The sequence below is a fragment of the Aethalodelphis obliquidens genome, unplaced genomic scaffold, assembly GCF_003676395.1.
Source record: "Aethalodelphis obliquidens isolate GAN/ISIS:26980383/991018 unplaced genomic scaffold, ASM367639v1 scaffold3, whole genome shotgun sequence".
Classification (NCBI taxonomy): domain Eukaryota; kingdom Metazoa; phylum Chordata; class Mammalia; order Artiodactyla; family Delphinidae; genus Aethalodelphis; species Aethalodelphis obliquidens.
Window position 1 is genome coordinate 48,018,484 of NW_020837947.1, and position 21,049 is coordinate 48,039,532.

The window sequence follows — 21,049 nt, forward strand, 5'->3', positions numbered from 1 at the left end:
ATAAAAAGTGTTTTTAATACCTTGGGAAGAACTGGAAAGTATTAGGGTCTGAAAAGAGAAGTATGTAAAAATGGGGACTGAGTTGTGAGGAATAAAGGAGATGATGCTTTTATACTATCAAAAATATATGAGGCTTCCCTGGTGGCGCAGTGGTTGAGAGTCTGCCTGCTGATGCAGGGGACATGGGTTTGTGCCCCGGTCCGGGACGATCTTACATGCCGTGGAGCGGCTGGGCCCGTGAGCCATGGCCGCTGAGCCTGCGCGTCCGGAGCCTGTGCTCCGCAACGGGAGAGGCCACAACAGTGAGAGGCCAAAAAAAAAAAAAAAAAAAAGTGTTAATCCTATTACCATTAATTTTTTAACATGAAATTTTGGTGATCATTGGCTATTTAGTATCTCTTTATTTCTAGAGTGTCATTAAGTCCTTAACAAATTGTTCTGAACTCCTTAATATATACTGCATGTTATAAATAAGGAAATAGTAATTATTGAGCTGTAAAAAGCAAATATTTAAAATTGGTTTTTAAAAATAATTATAAAAGTTATACAATGTGCAAAAGTAATTAGATAATAAGGAAAGAAATAAGGGAGGAAGTAAGAAACACTCAAAATCCCACCATCTAGAGATAATTACTTAATATTTTGGTGCATTTCCTTCCTGACATCTTTTCATCCATTTGTGGTCTGTATACAAACAAACATACTTACCTTTAAAAAAAAAAATTACAGAAGTAGGATCATCCTCTGTATGTGGTTTTAATCTGTTCTTTTTAAATATCTAAATGCTATATGTTGGTATCTTTCTGTTAGTAAGAGATTTATATAATCATTTTGAACTGCTCTATGGTATTCCATTGTCTGTATTTTTCTATTATTAATAAATATTTATGTTGTTTCTGGGTTTATATTTTGGTTTTACTGTAGCAAATAATGCTTATTATGTTTGCCCACTTGTCTGATTATCCCTTTAGAATAAATTCTTAGAAGCAGAATTGTTGGATCACAGGATATGCCCATTTAGAATTTAGGAACATATTGCCACACTCTTTTCTCCAAGTAGGTTGACTTTACTTACACGTCTATCAAAAGGGCACGGTGCTGCTTCTTTCTCCTTACTCTTGCCCACATTAGATTTTTTCTGCTTATCTAAGCTGACAGGCAGATGATATTTTGCTTTCATTTATATTATTATTATTTTATTACCAGGGAGGTTGAATGTCTGCATTGTGTATTGGTTCTATGTATTCATCTTTTGGTTATTTTGCATTTACTTCCTTTGTCCTTTTTTTCAACAGGCAGTGTTGTATGGTGATTATGATTGAGCTTTGACGTTTTATCTGAATTCATAATCCCAGTGATACCATTAGCTGTGTGACTTGGGCAAATTAACTCTATGTCTTAGTTTCCTCGTATGTAAAATGGGGAGAATAGTGGTCCTTACTTACCTCATAGGGTTGTTGTGAGGATTGCATGACATGTGAAGGGTCTGACAGATAACAAGCACTGCTACTAATCTTTTCACACTTGTGTATTTTTGTAGGATAGGTATAGGGTAGGAGTGTTTAAAATTAGATATCTCCAAATTGCTGTCCTAAAAAGTTGTTCCAATTGCACTAAAAACTGCATAACTCTTTTTAGTATCATACCAGTATTATGATTGTGTCCAAGCTCTCTTTTTCAATGATCTGTTTCTGTATTTGTCTGTATTCTGAAGAAATCAAAAGATTTGTGTATAAAAGTGTATGTATTTCCAACTTTTTATTGTAAAAAAATTCAAACATACAGAAAAGCTTAAAGACTTGGTTCAATGATTACCTATATATCCACTGTCTACATAGGAGTTAGCAAAATTTCTTCTGTAAAGGGCCAGATATTTTCTGTACTTATGTAAAGGACCAGTAAATATTTTAGGCTTTGGAGGCCATATGGTCTCTGTTACAACTATTACTTCTGGAGTTGTAGAGAGAAAGCAGCTGTAGACAACAGGTTAATGAAAGGGCATGGCAGTGTTCTAGTAAAAGTTTATTTACAAAAACAGGCTCAGCTGGATTTGGCTTGGGGTGTAGTTTGCCATCCTCAGGTCCAGATTAAATAGTTAACAGATTGCTATATTTGCTTTGTCTGTAAATATGTTTGTACATACGTATATATATTTTCTGAGCCACTTGAAACTAAGTTGCAATCATCATGGCACTATAGCCTTTAATATTTCAGCATGCCTCTCCTAAAAATGAACACATTCTCCTGCGTAACCATAATACCATTATTACAGGTAAGAACATGGTAATTTTGTTCTTTTAATAGAATGAAGATTATATAATGTAGCACAAAAAGTATGAAAATCCTTAGATTTGCTTCTCAGCCATTGTAACCTATTGAACTGTCCTTGTCCCCATCCCTCTTTCCCTATCGTTTTTTTTCTTTTTTTAAAAAAATAAATTTATTTATTTATTTGTGTTTTGCTGCATTGGGTCTTCGTTGCTGCGCGCGGGCTTTCTCTAGTTGTGGCGAGCAGGGGCTACTCTTTGTTGTGGTGCGCGGGCTTCTCATTGCAGTGGCTTCTCGTTGCAGAGCACGGGCTATAGGTGCGTGGGCTTCAGTAGTTGTGGCACACGGGCTCAGTAGTTGTGGCTCGCGGGCTGTAGAGCGCAGGCTTAGTAGTTGTGGTGCACGGGCTTAGTTGCTCTGCGGCATGTGGGATCTTCCCAGACCAGGGCTTGAACCTGTGTCCCCTGCATTGGCAGGCGGATTGTTTTTCTTTTTTTTTTTTTTGCGGTACGTGGGCCTCTCACTGTTGTGGCCTCTCCCGTTGCGGAGCACAGGCTCTGGACGCGCAGGCTCAGCGGCCATGGCTCACGGGCCCAGCCGCTCCGCGGCATGTGGGATCCTCCGGGACCGGGGCACAAATCCGTGTCCCCTGCACTGGCAGGCGGACCCCCAACCACTGCGCCACCAGGGAAGCCCTATCTTTTTCTTGATTTATTTCTTTAGGTAGAAATCTGTATTGGGCATTGCAATTTGCTGGTTTTATTTTACCCAGTTACACAATCAAATGAAAGGAATGTTTTGACTTATTTTCATGTGTTTGGTTTGTAGTTGTAAAGATCTTGGTTTTGTTTCTGTATTTAACATGGTTTGAAAGAGAGAATTGTGTGTAATTTATAATCAGAAGAAGAGATTTCATTAAGTTACACATAGTCTCTGTAATTTCCATATGGTTGTTTGTACTTGTTTATGTAGTAGAGGAAACTGAAGGAAGGTGAAACCAATGATGTGCTTTGAAAAAGTGGCCAACTTTTAAATTTTCATGCTAAAAGAAGGGAAAGTAATATAAATATTCGTACTATTTCCAATTTAACTTTATTATGCTTTTACTTGATGAAAGTTTATAACACTTCAGATAAAGCTGTTGCACTCAGTGAGAAGTTGTGCTGCAAATTTATCCAGGGTACTTGCCCTATTTTTCTCTACTCTTCAATCCCCTACCCAAATTGAGCACTCTGCATTGTGCCTCTTCCCATATCATCTCTTTGGCTATGGATGCAGAGTGCCTTCTTAATTTATCCTTTTAAAAACACCAGTTCCTCCCTGGTTAGAAGGAAAGAATTTAGTATGTTGGTACCACTGTGGTACTGTGGGCTACAATTAGACATAATGTACTGCTAGGTGAGATAAGTCTATTTTTCTTAGATTAATGACATAGCTATTAGTGGGAGGTAGGTTGATTATTAGGAACAGACTCAAGATTATTGTTACATTTCTGTGTTCTACACAGGGGAAGCAAAATGTATAAAATTAGGATATCGATAGAAAGCCCAGAGATAAACCCACGCACATATGGTCACCTTATCTTTGATAAAGAAGGCAAGAATATACAATGGAGAAAGGACAGCCTCTTCAGTAAGTGGTGCTGGGAAAACTGGACAGCTACATGTAAAAAGAATGAAATTAGAACACTCCCTAACACCATACACAAATATAAACTTAAAATGGATTAAAGACCTAAATGTAAGGCCAGACACTATCAAACTCTTAGAGGAAAACATGGGCAGAACACTCTATGACATAAATCACAGCAAGATCCTTTTTGACCCACCTCCTAGAGAAATGGAAATAAAACCAAAAATAAGCAAATGGGACCTAATGAAACTTAAAAGCTTTTGCACAGCAAAGGAAACCATAAACAAGATGAAAGACAACCCTCAGAATGGGAGAAAATATTTGCAAACGAAGCAACTGACAAAGGATTAATCTGCAAAATTTACAAGCAGCTGAGTATTAAAGAAACAAACAACCCAATCCAAAAATGGGCAGAAGACCTAAATAAACATTTCTCCAAAGAAGATATACAGATTGCCAGCAAACACATGAAAGGATGCTCAAAATCACTAATCATTAGAGAAATGCAAATCAAAACTACAATGAGATATCATCTCACACCCGTCAGGATGGCCATCATCAAAAAATCTAGAAACAATAAATGTTGGAGAGGGTGTGGAGAAAAGGGAACCCTCTTGCACTGCTGGTGGGAATGTAAATTGATACAGCCACTATGGAGAACAGTATGGAGGTTCCTTAAAAAAGTACAAATAGAACTACCATACGACCCAGCAATCCCACTACTGGACATATACCCAGACAATACCATGATTCAAAAAGAGTCATGTACCACAATGTTCATTGCAGCACTATTTACAATAGTCAGGACATGGAAGCAACCTAAGTGTCCATCGACAGATGAATGGATGAAGAAGATGTGGCACATATATACAATGGAATATTACTCAGCCATAAAAAGAAACAAAATTGAGTTATTTGCAGTGAGGCCGATGGACCTAGAGTCCGTTATACAGAGTGAAGTAAGTCAGAAAGAAAAACAAATACTGTATGCTAACATATATATAGAATCTAAAAAAAATAAATGGTTCTGAAGAACCTAGGGACAGGACAGGAATAAAGATGCAGATGTAGAGAATGGACTTGAGGACATGGGGAGGGGGAAGGGTAAGCTGGAACAAAGTGAGAGAATGGCATGGACATATATACACTACCAAACGTAAAATAGCTAGCTAGTGGGAAGCAGCTGCATAGCACAGGAAGATCAGCTCGGTGCTTTGTGACCACCTAGAGGGGTGGGATAGGGAGGGAGACGCAAGAGGGAGGGGATATGGGGATATATGTATACATATAGCTGATTCACTTTGTTATACAGCAGAAACTGACACACCATTGTAAAGCAATTATATTCCAATAAAGGTGTTAAAAAAATAAAATTAGGATGTCAAGAAACACAATAGCAGGTAATTCAGTATGGCTAGGTTAAGTACTGGGGATGGAGATTAGAAATATGTCTGAGAAAGGCAGAGCATGATCATCGAGTGCCTGGATAAAGAATGTGACCTTTAAGCTGATGAAATGGGGTAATAGATTTCAAATGGAATAGATTCTAATAGTTCCCAAAATGGAAATAGTAAACATTCTTTTCTGATTGTAAAAGGGACACATGCTTGTTATAAAGTGCAAACAAGTAACACCAGAAATGTAGGCATTCACTAGAGATAACTACTGCTAACAGTTGGGTGTGTAACCTCACAGAGTGGAATTTCATGATCAGTTTTGCAGCAGTGTGGATGGTGGAGTGGACCAGAGAGGGAGGAGAGTGGAGCAGGAAGCTGTTAGAGAGGTCCAGGTGAGAAATGAGGAGGACCTGTTTCTTAGTGGCAGCTGTGGGGGTAGAAAAGGGCAAAGCTACATTTGTAGCAACATGGATGGACCTGGAGATTATCATACTAAGTGAAGTGAGTCAAACAGAGAAAGACAAATACCATGTGATATCGCCTATATGTGGAATCTAAAAAATGATACAAATGAACTTATTTGCAAAACAGAAACAGGCTCACAGACTTAGAAAACAAATATATGGTTACCAAAGGGGAAAGGTTGCGGGGGTGGGGGGGAGGGATAAATTGGGAGTTTGGGATTGACATATACACACTACTATATTTAAAATAGATAACCAACAAGGACCTCCTGTATAGCACAGGGAACTCGGCTCAATATTCTGTAATAACGTAAATGGGAAAAGAATTTGAAAAAGAATAGATGTATGTATATGTATAACTGAATTACTTTGCTGTACACCTGAAACTAACACAACATTGTAAATCAATTATAGTCCGATATAAATTGAAAATTTTTTAAAAAGAAAGAAAAGGGGCAAAGCTGGGAGGAAGGTCAAAAGATATTTAGGAGATAAGTGGGATTCAGTGACCAGTTGGATGAGTGGGGTGAAGAGCCCGCTCCTGCAGCTCTGAAAAAGGCCAGGAAGGTAGCTGAGTGGGTTGCCCAGAACCTGGGTCCAAATTGTGGGGTCAGTGAGGTGGCATAAAAGGAAAAATAGCAGTTTTACCAACTGCATAATTACAGAGTGGAAAGTGTATCCTTTGTTCTTATTTTCTTCCTGTATTTCCAGGTTTATTTAGACAGGTAGTATAAAAGTAAGAATTCAGTTCTGTTTTGACAGGTAAGAACTGTTATATCATGTCCTTTCCTCTTACTAATTGTGTTTCTCCCTTGAATTAGTTGAGGATAGCAGGTTCCTTTGAGAAGTTGCTTCTGTTTTGGTGTGTAACTGTAGCATTAGTGGTTTTTAAAAAATAATTTATTTTTGGCTGCATTGGGCCTTTGTTGCTGCATGCAGGCTTTCTCTCGTGGCAAGCAGGGGCTGCTCTTTGTTGTGGTGCGCGGGCTTCTCATTGCGATGGCTTCTCTTGTTGCAGAGCACGGACTCTAGGCGTGCAGGCTTCAGTAGTTGTGGCACGCAGGCTCAGTAGTTGTGGCTCGTGGGCTCTAGAGCACAGGCTCAGTAATTGTGGCACGCGGGCTCAGTAGTTGTGGCTCATGGGCTCTAGAGTGCAGGCTCAGTAGTTGTGGCACGTGGGCTCAGTAGTTGTGGCTCATGGGCTCTAGAGCGCAGGCTCAGTAGTTGTGGCATGCGGACTCAGTAGTTGTGGCTTGTGGGCTCTAGAGCACAGGCTCAGTAGTTGTGGCACGTGGGCTCAGTAGTTGTGGCTCGTGGGCTCTAGAGCGCAGGCTCAGTAGTTGTGGCGCACAGGCTTAGTTGCTCCATGGCATGTGGGATCTTCCCGGACCAGGGCTTGAACCCGTGTCCCCTGCGTTGGCAGACGGAATCTTAACCACTGCACCACCAGGGAAGTCCCAGCATTAGTTTTTATATTTCACAAATTTCCTGTTGGAATCTTTAAATTTTTATTCTGAGGAATTGGGATCAGAGTGTGGTGGGAGAGGCACCTGGGCAAGTTGTTGGCAGGGGTTCTTTGACTCTGAATTAGGGTTATTTGGGTCTCTGAGTAGGATCTTACTTTCATCAGGTTCTGCTGTGTTTCTCACCATGGGGAACAGGGCTGTAAAATTCGCAGTGTGAAACCTCTGTTCTATGCTGTGTAAAAATATGCATAACAAGGCATTATTGATGTGGACTCTGAGTTCTGGGACCCAGTGAAAGATCCTCAGTAACCAGGTGACTAAAATATGATTGGTTGGTTAATGGCTGGGGGTTACGGGGCTAAGGCATTTGTTCCTGGGTGAGAAAGACTTAGGTTGCTGATGCCAACCTCTTTTGTTTTCAGATAGGATTAAACATGAACTTTCATATAGATAAAATTTTCTGAATTTTAAAATATTCCCACAGGAGAAAATTTAAAGCTTTTTTGGTTATTCACCATTGCATTGAACCATCCTCACTGTTGGGACACTTTATTCTACCTATCTGAAATGTCTTGTGCCACCATTTCGGGGGACTTCTTATTTCGTTTTAGGTTATATCCTTTCCTGAACCTCTTGTAAAGAGTTGCCTGGATACATGCACTGTTGTAACAATACATCTCTTTTGAGGCTTGAGGAGATCTGGATAAGGATTGTTGAATCACAACAGTCATAGCATTAAATTAATTTTTTCCCTAGAGTTATTTTCTTGTTTGGACTCTATCATTATTAGTATTTTTACTAAACTTTTAATGGATGTAGTTACTTATCTGAGGTATTATTCTAAATATCAGTATTATGTGGTGAGAAATAGGCTTTCTCTCAGGGTCATTGATTGGGATTGTAAAACATACATAGAATTTAGGAGAGACGTTATCTCTTGCAATGTATTCTCCTACTTAATACTGGAGGGAATGAAAGACGATTGTAATGAGAAAGATTTATTCTGAAGTTTTGCTGTTGGTTTTTATTTATGCTTTAAAGCTTACTTCAGAAAGTTTGAATTTTGATTCTATCAGTTGTGCTCTTTAAAGTCAGTTTTTTCCTCGTCACTTAAAAAGTGGCTTCCTTATACCCAGCTAAACTGTCGTAGTTAGTGATGAAGCATATGGAAGCTAAGTTAATTGGTGAGTTATTTATTGATAACTTTCTCTTGGCCCCTATATTTTATGTTTATATCTAAAACTTTAAGAGCTAATGTGTAATGAGTTTCAGTTGTTAGAGGCAGAGATTTCCGAGCTCAGATCCTAGCTGTTTAACAAATTATGTATTATATTTCTTAGCCTTTAAAATGAGGTTAAGAAGTATCTCACAGAAATTTTATGAGGCTTAATTGAGATAATTAAATGTAAAGAACCTGTGTAAAGAACCTGGTACAGGGCTACATAGTGGGCACTAAAAAGACACTGGCTCCTCCTATTTTACCTATAAACAAATGGAGCTCATAAAAAATGGAAAATTAAATCCCTCTTTTTCTTAAGTTTCATTTTCCCGTTAAAAAAATTTAAATGCCATCTCCTCTAAGCTTTCTCATCTCACGTAGATGAGGATAAATACGTTCTTAGTACCTTGGTGCTTTTTCAAAGAGCTCATTATTCTGTATTTAACTGCCTAGTACAATGCTTGGCACATAAATGATACTCAGTGAATATTTGTTGTAAGGATGTCTTGCAAGAGAGAAAATGTTCTCTGTTGCCTTTTTCTCCTCAAGACCTCAAAAGTTGTACTGAAAAAAAAAAAAAGAAGATTTATTTATCCACTCAGGATACTTGGTTTGTTTGGTAAGAGAAATGATATTTTATAGTTAATGAAATTAAGTATTATCAACTGGCTTAGAATCCTGATGTCTTCTAATGTATTCCTTAATATCAGAATTTTTGTGATTTGAAATGAATCACATTTGAATTTCTTTTCTTATTTTTTCCAGAGTAAAAGTTTAAATATACGTTTCATAGTAAATGATACAACAGTACAGTTTGGAATCTTTAGGATTTTGACAATTTAGGTAACACAGTTAATAAAATTGGCCTAATGGCATAGATTGTACACCATATCCTGGGTGCAGAATACATATTCTCTCCCTATTTCTTTTTAGTATGTCACCACACGTAGTTACAAAATTCTTTTTTCTTGTGATGAGAACTTTTAAGATCTATTCCCTTAGCAACTTTCAAACATGCAATACGGTATTGTTAACTGCGGTCACCATCCTACATGTGGTTCTTTATGGCTGGAGCTTAAGGTTAAGGTAAGGCTGCAGAAATAAGCAGAGGCCAAAGAAGTCATGGAAGGGCCTATGTGGCAAGATAAGGATTTTGATAATTATGATTTACGTTTTAGAAAGATCACTAATAGCAGCATAAAAGTGAGTTATTTAATTAGATTCTGGTTTACCTAGATACAAAACAAGTGGTCTCAACAAGATAGAGGTATATTTCTCACACTGAAGCTTTGTATGGTGACTCTAGGATCTGAGTTCATCAAGGACCTGAGTTCCTTCTGTCTGCCTCACTGTCCTTTGGCATAAATTCTGTTACCTCATGGTCCAAAATGACTGCTGGAGTGCCATTCATCGTGTCCAAGTTGCAGACAGACACACAGCCAAATCATCCCCTTTCAGTAGCTTTCCTGGAAGTCCCATCCAATGACTTCCACTTCTAGCTCATTCACCAGTCCTAGCAGCAAGGAAGGCTAGGAAGTGTACACTCTTATGTGGGTATGCTGCCTAGAGTAAAACTAGGGTCTGTTACTAAGCAAGAAAGGGAGAATGGGTATATGGTAGGCCGCCAGTATGTCTGCTGCAAAAGGGATTGAGAATGGAGGTAGGGAGACCAATATAGCCTAAGTAGTAATAATACATGTGTAATCTCTTACAAAAGAGATTTGATTGAAAGTCTTAAAATACAAGAATGTAACTTTGGTAACTCTGAGTAGAGAAGCTGTTCTGCTGGGAAACCTAGAAAATTTAAACTATTATTTTGATATTATACTCTTTAAGTTCTTGGCACAAAATTAATGCTTTAATTATTTTAACTTTTGAGTTAAAAAATTTTTTTTCCAATTAAATGTTTAGTAAAATTAAATATTTCAGTACTAAGGAGGATTGACATTGGTAAGCATAGCATTGATAGTAATTACTTTGTTTAAAAAAAGTATATAGTATACTTGTTTCAACCATGTAACAATATACATTAAAAAGAGATTTATAGGGCTTCCCTGGTGGTGCAGTGGTTAAGAATCCGCCTGCCAATGCAGGGGACACAGGTTCGAGCCCTGGTCTGGGAGGATTCCACATGCTGCGGAGCAACTAAGCCCAAGCGCCACAACTACTGAGCCTGCGCTTTAGAGCCCACGAGCCCAGAGCTCGTGCTCTGCAGCAAGAGAAGCCACTGCAATGAGAAGCCCGCGCACTGCAATGAAGAGTAGCCCCTACTCACCACAATTAGAGAAAGCCCGTGCACAGCAACGAAGACCCAATGCAGCCAAAAATAAATAAATAAAAGAAATAAAATTTAAAAAAAGGATTTATAGTACTTTTTCTGGAAGATGAAATAACATAATTTTCTTTATCTTTTTTTATACATACCTTTTTGTATTTTATACACTTAACACCTATTACTTTTTTAAAGAATTGTGACAACATATGTACACATAAAATAAAATTTACCATTTTAATCATTTTTAAGTGTACAGTTCAGCGACATCGAATACATTAATGTTTTTGTGCCACCATCACCACCATCTATTCACAAAATCCTTTTCATTTTGTAAAACTGATACCCTGTACCTATTAAAGAATAACTTCCCATTTTTCCCCTTCTCCCAGCCCCTGGCAACCACCATCGTACTTTTTATCTCTATGAATTTGATGACTCTGGTACCTCATATAAGAAGAATCATCAGTATTTGTCCTTTTGGGACTTATTTATTTTATCTAGCGTAATGTCCTCAAGGTTAGGCCATGTTGTAGTATGTGCAGGCATTTTCTTCTTTTTCAAGGCTGACTACTGTTCCATTGTATGTATATAGCACATTTTGTTTATCCATTCATCCATTGATGGAGACTTGGGTGGCTTCCACCTTTTGGCTGTTATGAATAAGGCTGCTGTGAACATGGGTGTACAGATATTTCTTTGAGAATCCCTGCTTTGAACTTTGGCTATATACCCAGAAGTGGAATTGCTGAATAATGTAGTAATTCTATTATTAATCTTTTGAAGAACTGCCATAGTATTTTCTATAGCAACTGCACCATTTTACATTCTCACCAACAGTATATAGGGGTCCCAACTTTTCCACAGCCTTGCCAACGCTTGTTGTTTTTTTCCTTAAAAAAATTTTTTTTTGATAGTAGCCATCCTAATTGGTATGTGGTAGTATCCATTGTGTTGAATGTTTTTGAAGGTTTAAAAATATCTTAGTGAGTTGTGTAATCATATGACAACAAATTTTAATAAATGGAAATGGAATCACTCAATTTTGCTACTCTAACACCAATATTATCTGAATGTTATTTGGATATATGTTCTTTAGTCTTTTTTAGGCCTTTTTTTGTTTTTAAATTTTTTCTTTTGGTTTTGTATTGTAAGCATTTCTCATTTTTTAACATATTTTGTACAACAATCATTTGAATTTTAATTTTCCAAGGAAATGTTGCAAATGCTGAAGAATATATATAACATGATTGAATACTTAAGAACAGTTTTTAATTGTTTAACTTTTTACCTATAGTTAAGTGCTTGGTTTGTGTGATTTTAATTCCATAGTCTGGATGATATAGTGACTAAGAGTGTGGTCTAGAAGTAGACAGTCTGGGTTTGAATCGCAGGTCTGCCATTTAAGGCTTTGTGCGTTTAGGCAAGTTTTTTTTTTTTCCTTTTAAATTAATTAATTAATTATTTAGGCGGCACCGGGTCTTAGTTGCAGCATGCGGGATCTTTGTTGCAGCACGCGGGATCTTTTAGTTGTGGCATGCGAACTTAGTTGCAGCATGCAACTAGTTCTCTGACCACGGATCGAACCCGGGCCCCCTGGAGTGGAGTCTCACCCACTGGATCACCAGGGGAGTCCCTAGGCAAATTTCTTAAGCTCCCTGTGTCTCAGTTTTTCATCTGTAAAGTGAGGATAATAGAACTTATCTCAGAGTTGTAAAGACCAAGTGAGCTAGTACTTGTAGAGCTTTAGAACTGTGCCTGGCACATCATACATACTAGATAAGCTTTTGCTCCATTATTGTTTTATTAGGTGGGATCTTATCTCAGGTTTTTAAAAATATATGCAATATGAAAGTAGTTACTGTGTATCAGGTCCTTAGCTTAAATGTCACAAGCACTGTGTTAGAGGAGGGTGTAGTCTATAAGGTTGTTTTGGGAATTAAGATACACCCAAGGCAGAGAGTACTGGGCAAACTGCTAAATTAGTAACATGATACAACCATCTCTTGGAGACTGTGACCTACTGGCTGCCATTTAGCCCTGTCTGTTACTCTAGGCTCTTTTGACCAGCTCAGCCTTTTGCTTTGCTTCTTTGGGTTTCCTCCCCAAATTTTTTGGCTTGGCACTCTATATTCCCTGTGTTTCTTAGTTAACTTTTATTAAATTGTTAATTTATGTCAAATGCACTGATTTAAATTTTTGCAAAGTATAACATTCTGTGATTATTACTATTTTTAAAATAAGTTTATTTTTGGCTGTGTTGGACCCTCATAGCTGAGCGCAGGCTTTCTCTAGTTGTGGTGAGCGGGGGCTACTCTTCGTTGTGGTGCGTGGGTTTCTCGTTGCGGTGGCTTCTCTTTGTTGCGGAGCACAGGCTCTAGGTGTGAGGGCTTCAGTAGTTGTGGTGCGTGGGCTCAGTAGTTGTGGCTTGCAGGCTCTAGAGTGCAGGCTCTGTAGTTGTGGCGCATGGGCATGTGGGATCTTCCCAGACCAGGGCTCGAACCCGAGTCCCCTGCATTGGCAGGCGGATTTTTTTTTTTTTTTTTTTTGCGGTACGCGTGTCTCTCACTGTTGTGGCCTCTCCCGTTGCGGAGCACAGGCTCCGGACGCGCAGGCTCAGTGGCCATGGCTCACGGGCCCAGCTGTTCTGCGTAATGTGGGATCTTCCCCGACCGGGGCATGAACCCGTGTCGCCTGCATAGGCAGGCGGACTCTCAACCACTGCGCCACCAGGGAAGCCCGACATATCATCCTGTTTTAAGACAATGCTTCGTTCTTTCTTTCCTAATTGTTTGATGGTATTTTTAAGGATTTCTCGATATTACATAAAGATAGCATGCCTCCCTCTTTTAAATTTAATAGCTAGTAAAATTTATCTGACTCCTTTTCTCATATACTAGCTGCATTTTGTAGTCTTTAAGCCCAACATCAGCAAAGAATGAAATGAAATCTGAGATCTAAATGTTTTACCTGATTAAATTCTTTTTTTTTGCTATATAGTGTAATTTATTTGTATCTCATTCTTTTTTTTTAACATCTTTATTGGAGTATCATTGCTTTACAATGGTGTGTTAGTTTCTGCTTTATAACAAAGTGAATCAGCTATACATCTGATTAAATTCTTAATTTTTTTTTTTTTTTGCTGCACTGTGGGGCATGCGGGATCTTAGTTCCCTGACCAGGGATTGAACACTTGTCCCCCTACATTGGGAGCGCAGAGTTTTAACCACTGGACTGCCAGGGAAGTCCCTAAATTCTTAATTTTTTTACATGAATGTTTTCTGAAAAGCATTTCATGTTTCATGCTTATATTTTATATGATTCGAACAAGGTAGATTTCCCCTATACTGCTTAGCATATGTAATATCTGACTCATTTCAACATTGCTGTCAGACTTAAATTAAATCTTGGCATTAGAATATCTTTACAGTTCTACTTTTCCCTTTCCCCTATGCATGTCTGTTTCTAATTGTTTTTCTCCTGTATTCCCAGCAGTCTCCGGTCCTAAGAAAGAATGTACCTTGAGCTGTAGAGTCTATCACACTTCATTATGTGAAGTATATTTTTCTACTTAATTTCTTATATATTCCTTATAGATGTATTGGCTCTCTCACATGATTTTAAAAATTTGTTATTAGCATTTTTGATAGTGTAAATCACCTATATTGGTGAGAATATATATTAGTTAAGGCTCAACTTTTGTTTTTTTCAGGTAATTAGCTGCATAATGTATAATGAACTCTGAATGATATCAGTATAGTGTTGATTTACTCATTGTCAAATCCAGAATCTGATATCCTTGGCAGATATGTAGACTTGTGGTAGGCGTTTGGCATTTTATGTTTTGGGCAGTGTAACTTTAAATCTACATAAACTTCTCTGCCTTTTGCCTCTGCTGTGTTCATAGATTCCAGGAGGGCTTCGTGTATGGACCTCAAGCGTTGGAGGTAGCAGACTTTTCAGCAGAAGGTAAAGCAGAGTGTTGCCTTCTGGTGTCATTGTGTGTGTGTGCTGGGGTGGGTATGTGACAGGTGAGAGGTTTTCACAAATGTTATCACAAAATAATTTATAATGGTGCATTTCACAAAACGTAAAGCCAAGCTAATACTTGAATAATTTTATTCAGTATTACTAAAATCCATAAAAAATGGAAAACGTTAAATAGAACTAAGGACTAAATTTCCGTTTCTCTGCTGTTAACTAAACAGTAAAAGGAAAAGAGCATTAGCATAATGTATAGTATATGCTATCTAACTTTCTCAGACCTAATTTCACTATGATTTCTTCCTCAGAAGTTATCCAAGTCATTATTCATGTTGTATTCTTCCTTGCTGCCCCTTTTACTGAAAGATTGCTTCATAATAAATAGGCAGCCTAGTCCATGACTCATGACTGGAGGACAGACCCATGTGCCAGAAATCTGAGTTTCCAATATGCTAATTACCTCTCTCTTCAGAACTTGTTAATATGCTCTTCTCTCAAGTTAGTTCTTGTTTCAGTAGAGAAACAGACAGATCCCACACATTTGTAAAATATGTTTTTATAGAGACTTTCTTAATGAGTTATTTTTCAGAAAATAATATGACATAACTTTCCTGGGTAATACATCTTTGATTTTTTAAAAAAATACAAATATGTTGCCATTTAGGTGTCAGATATCACAGATATTACTTTCTTTGAATTTATGAAACCATTTATGAACTTTCTTCAGATGATACTTGAGTAGGGTTTTTTTTTTAAGACCTATAGCAGCTAACAGTGTTGTATTCTTAAAGTTAATAACATGGCTAGTTTTCAGATAGATTCTGAATGGGAAGTAGAGGAATGGTTTTCTTATGTCTTCTGGAAATTATATTTGTATTGATATCAAGTGGCTGCATATTATACTGTATTAAGGATATACACCTATGTGAAGTTAGGGGAGTATATATTTATTAAGTTTCTACTCTGTGCCCTGCACAGGATCACTCCATTTTACAATCAACCCAATTTCACTATTTCTTTCACTTTCCTTCTATTCAGAGGAGCTGCTCTTCTTAACTAGAGGAGTTTCAGGCTTTTTATTGAGTTAGCTGCAATTTTACCTCCTACGCCCTTTCTCCTTTCTCTCTTTTTTTCTTTTTTTAAAAATTTTTTGGCCACGCTATGCGGCCTGTGGGATCTTAATTCCCCAAGCAGGGATCGAACCTGCACCCCCCTGCATTGGAAGCACGGAGTCTTAACCACTGGACCGCTAGGGAAGTCCCTCTTTTGGTTTTTTCACTGGCCAGTTGGAGGATATTTTCTATTTACCAACAATAGATTGGAAGTAATTTCTTTCTTTCTTTCTTTAATTAATTAATTAATTTTGGCTGCGTTGGGTCTTTGTTGCTGCGCGCGGGCTTTCTCTAGTTCTGGCGAGCGGGGCCTGCTCTTCGTTGAGGTGTGCAGGCTTTTCATTGTGGTGGCTTCTCTTGTCGCAGAGCACAGGCTCTAGGCGCGCGGGCTTCAGTAGCTGTGGCCCGTGGGCTCAGTAGTTGTAGCTCGCAGGCTCTAGAGTGCAGGCTCAGTAGTTGGGGCGCACGGGCTTAGTTGCTCCGCGGCATGTGGGATCTTCCCGGACGAGGGCTTGAACCCATGTCCCCTGCGTTGGCAGGCGGATTCTTAACCACTGCGCCACCAGGGAAGTCCCTAGAGCAGCTTTAGGTTTACAGAAAAATTGAGTGGAAAGTACAGAGAGTTCCTATATACCCTTTTACTGCCTCAACCCTATCCTCCCCACCCCCATCTCCCTATGATTAACATCTTGCTTTAGTGGTATGTTTGCTACAATTGATGAGCCATTATTATTCATTGTTATTAACTAAATCCGTAGTTTACCTTAAGGGTCACTCTTTGTGTTGTATATTCTGTGGGTTTGACAAAATGCATAATCACATGTATCCACCATTACAGTATCATACAGAATAATTTTACTGCTCTAAACATATCCCCTGTTGCAGGAGAATGGGGCACAAGAGGTTGGTCATGTCACAGGTCTTGGGCGAGTTCCTGGGACGGGCAGCCAAGTGAGGGTTCTTGGCTTCGTGCAGAGCAAAATTCAAGAGCAAGCCATAGTAAAGTGAAAGCAAGTTTATTTAGAGAGATACACATTCCATAGGCACAATGCAGATGTCTCCAAAGGCAAGAGTGGCCCCGTGCTGTGGGGTGGTTAGTTTTTATGGGCTGGGTAATTTCATAGGCTAACAAGTGGGAAGAATATTCTAACTATCTTGGAGAAGGGGTGGGGATTTCTAGGAATTGGGCCACTGCCCACTTTTTGGCCTTTTAGGGTCAGCCTTGGAACTGTCATGGCACCTGTGGGTGTATTACAATGAACGTATATTGAGGCTCAGGATCTACTGGAAGTAGATTCTTCCTCCATCTTGGGCCTAGTTTGTTCTAACCAGTATTTGCCATATCCTCAACAGCTGTGTCATTCTTTTAATGGTTCTGCCCTGCTCCCTTCCCTCCTGTCTCTCACCCGTGCTCCATCCATTTATCCCTGCCTCCCTTCCTTTGAGCCCCTGGCAAGCACAGATCTTTTTTTGTCTATATAGTTTTCCCTTTCCAGAATGTCATAATTGTAATCATACAGTACGTAACCTTTTCAGTTTAGCTTTTTTTTTTTTTTTTTTTCCCCGTACGCGGGCCTCTCACTCTTGTGGCCTCTCCTGTTGCTGAGCACAGGCTCTGGATGTACAGGCTCAGTGGCCATGGCTCCCAGGCCCAGCCGCTCCACGGCATGTGGGATCTTCCCGGACCGGGGCACGAACCCGTGTCCCCTGCATCGGCAGGCGGACTCTCAACCACTGCGCCACTAGGGAAGCCCCAGTTTAGCTTTTTTCACTTAGTAATAAGCATTAAGCTTCCTCCATGCCTTTTCATGGCTTGATAGCTCATTTCTTTTTAGTGTTGAATTATATCGCACCATCTGGATATACCACAGTTAATCTATTCATTCACCTACTGAAAGATATCTTGGCTGCTTCTAAGTTTTGGCAGTTATGAATAAAGTTGCTATAAACATTTGTGTGCAGATTTTTGTGGGGACTGAAGTTTTCAGTTCATTTTGGTAAATATCAAGGAGTGCAGCTGCTGCATTGTATGATAAGAGTATGTTTAGTTTTGTAAGAAGCTGCCAAACTGTCCTCCAATGTGATTATACCATATCAACTTGAGTGTCAGTTTGTCAGTGTCCACAAAATAACTGGCTGGGATTTTGATTGGGATTATGTTGAATCATAGATCAAATTGAGAAGAATTTACATCTTGACAATATTAGGTTTTCTTAGTCATGTACATGGAATATCTCTCCCTTTATTTAGATATTTTTTGATTCTTCAGTTCTATAGTTTTCCTTGTATAGATCTTATACATGTTTTGTTAGGTTTATACCTAAGTAATTCATTTTTTTGGGGTGCTATTGTAAATATTATTGTGTATTTAATTTTCAATTCCAACTTTTCATTGCTGGTATATAAGAAAGCAGTTGCTTTTGTATATTAACCTTGTATCCTGCAACCTTGCTATCATTGTTTATTTGTTCCAGGAGTTCTCTTGTTCTTTGGATTTTCTCCAGACAGTTATACAAATACAATTTTATTTCTTCCTTAATCTGTGTACTTTTTATTTCCTTTCCACATTTTATTGTATTGGCTAGGACTTCCAGTATGATTTTGAACAGGAGTAGAGAGAGCAGATATTCTTGCCTTGTTCCTGATCTTATCGGGGAAACCATCTAGTTTCTTTTCATGACCTATGATAATCTCAATAGATTATCTTAATTAGTGATATAAAAGATGTGAAGTATTGCTCATATCAGGTCGTGAGAGGACTCTTCTCCCACCCTGCAGTCCCTTTCCCTCACCTAAACTTCTTTGAGAAAGATAGGATTAAATTGATGGTTATAAAAATATTTTAAATGATGGGATTCAGGCACTTTTTCACATAATACCTTATATTTAGTAACTGTGCACATTACTTACTTCCTCTACTCTCTGGTGAACTTCTGTAGGGCAAAGACTATATCTCAGCTATAACACTGTGCTAGGTATTTTACATATGTGATCTCATTTATCTTGAAAATTGTGCAATGTTAGTATTATTCTTAATTAACAGGTGCAAAAACTGGTACTCTGAGGGTATAAGTAATTTCTTAGCTGTGTGACTTAGCATCAATATAATAGGTGTATAATTCCATCATCTAAGCTCTTTAAATCACATACTATGGAAAAGTTACCTTACGAAGTGGTATATGATGCATGTCATGTGTATAGTACAGAAATGTGCCTGGTGAATGCAGAGCAGAGAGCTTTGACCTCAGGCTAGAGTAGAGTGTTCACAAAATTTCTGGAAAGGTCAACCTTGTCTGATGTAGAGAAGAATAAAGGAAAGAGAGATCAGGAAGATCAATCAGTGTGGAAAAGACCGAGGGCCAAACACAACAAGTATTTTGTGATTTGACAGTATAATATAAAAATATAAACATTTCTACTGTTGTAGTAAAATGCAATAGAACAAACTGTGTCTATTATCTTAAATAAGAACGCCTCCATTTTTCTCTTAATTTCAACTGGATTTGCTTATAGGTGTTGAGAACGAGAGAGTCTACCACAGAACCATTGTGTAAGTCCCACATCATCAATTACCAACAACTTCTTTGCTGAGTTAGAGCAATCAGTGCAGCAAGTGTGGAGGGGAGCAAAAGCCTGGGGCAAATTGAAAGATCAGAGGAACCCTAAAAAAAGGAGCTTCCTAAAGTCAATTATATTTTATGTATCTCTTTCGCATATCTCAGTTGGTTAAGTACCCCACAACTAGCCATTGATATGTTAAAAGCTGGGGAGTTGCAAAGCCCTAATAGAACGAGTCCTTGCTTTCAGTGACGTTTGTGTTAGTTGGGAAGACCAGAGTAAAGTAACATAATTAGAAACCACTGAGCAGTGTTAAGCATCATGTAGTGTAGTATACACTGTTAATACTGTGGAGGTTCTTCTCCTTAAATGATGTTCTTCAGGGTTCTGTCCTCTCTGCTATTGTCATGAGTTTCATTTCTAAATTTTTTCACTCTCTGTCTCTAGCCCACATCTTCCTTCTAAGCTCTAGGTTTATCCAAATGCCTTTTCGACATCTCCATTTAAACAAGTTCTCTCAACTTCAATTTACAAAAACTTCCCCAGTCTGTTCTTTTTAGCTCAGTGAATGGCACCACTGTCACCCAGTTGTCCAAGTCAAAAAGTGAGAATCATTTTTGCTTTACTTTCTCTTGTTTCTTAACTGCATGTTCTGTTGATACTGTTTCCTAATTATCTTTCAGTTCCATCTACTTTTTATTTCTTCTGCCACCATTCTAATTTATACTGTAGTCATCTCTTAAATTACTGCAAAGGCCTTTTAATGTTAGTCTCCTTGTTCCCTCTTCACCTCCAAACTATTCACAAAAACACAGATTGATTAAAATCCTTTTCTGCTTGGGATGAAGTCCAGTTTCCTTAATGTGGCTTACCTGTTCCTGTTTGAACTGGCCCTGCCTTCTTTTCATTCAGCTTTAACTTGCTTTCCCCTATTCTAAACCAGCTTTACCAAACTTCAAATTCATCGTTCTTTTTTGCCTCTGAGCCTTGACACGTGCTATTCCCTTTTGCAGAAGGGGGATAAGAAGAAGTGAAGCTGTAGTGACCAAAAGCACAGACTCTGGAGCCAGGCTTCCTAGATCCTGGTGAATCTTGGATCTGCCCCTTAACTAGCTGTGTGACCTAGAGTGATCTAACCTCTCTGCTTTTAGTGTCCTCATCTGTACAATGGAGAGAGTATAGTACTTGCTTCCTAGCACGTTGTGAGGATTAAAAGAGTTAATGTGGTTGAGGCTCAAAGAACGATACCTACCTTATACTAAGTACTATATAAATGTAGCTATTTTTATAACTCTTATTATAAATGTGTTGTGGTACTGGATAGCATAAATTTTTATGTTTTAAAGGTGATTTAATGATAAAAGAAAAATGCTTTTTTTCTCATAAATTATGACTTGATTCATTATTATTGTTTTTTAATAAATTTATTTTATTTATTTTTGGCTTCATTGGGTCTTCATTGCTGCATGCGGGCTTTCTCTAGTTGTGGCGAGCAGGGGCTACTCTTTGTTGCGGTGTGCGAGCTTCTCGTTGCAGTGGCTTCTCTTGTTGCGGAGCACGGGCTGTAGGCACACGGGCTTCAGTAGTTGTGGCATACAGGCTCTAGAGTGCAGGCTCAGTAGTTGTACCGCGGGCTCTAGAGCGCAGGCTCAGTAGTTGTGGTGCACGGGCTTAGTT

At 38.6% G+C, this 21,049-nt stretch overlaps 1 protein-coding gene across 3 annotated transcripts in view; it reads left to right on the top strand.

Annotated features, from left to right (window-relative positions):
* CDK19 (cyclin dependent kinase 19) overlaps positions 1-21,049 on the top strand; it is a 179,577-nt gene that overhangs the window by 22,062 nt on the left and 136,466 nt on the right. The window contains exons 2-3 of one of the 3 annotated variants that reach the window (XM_027088689.1): positions 14,211-14,275; positions 14,626-14,687. The exons of 1 other annotated variant lie outside the window; for it this stretch is intronic. In XM_027088689.1, the coding sequence (XP_026944490.1) occupies positions 14,211-14,275; positions 14,626-14,687 (127 nt within the window). The remainder of the gene's footprint in view (positions 1-14,210; positions 14,276-14,625; positions 14,688-21,049) is intronic. One more of the 3 variants, XM_027088703.1, reaches the window with a different exon arrangement.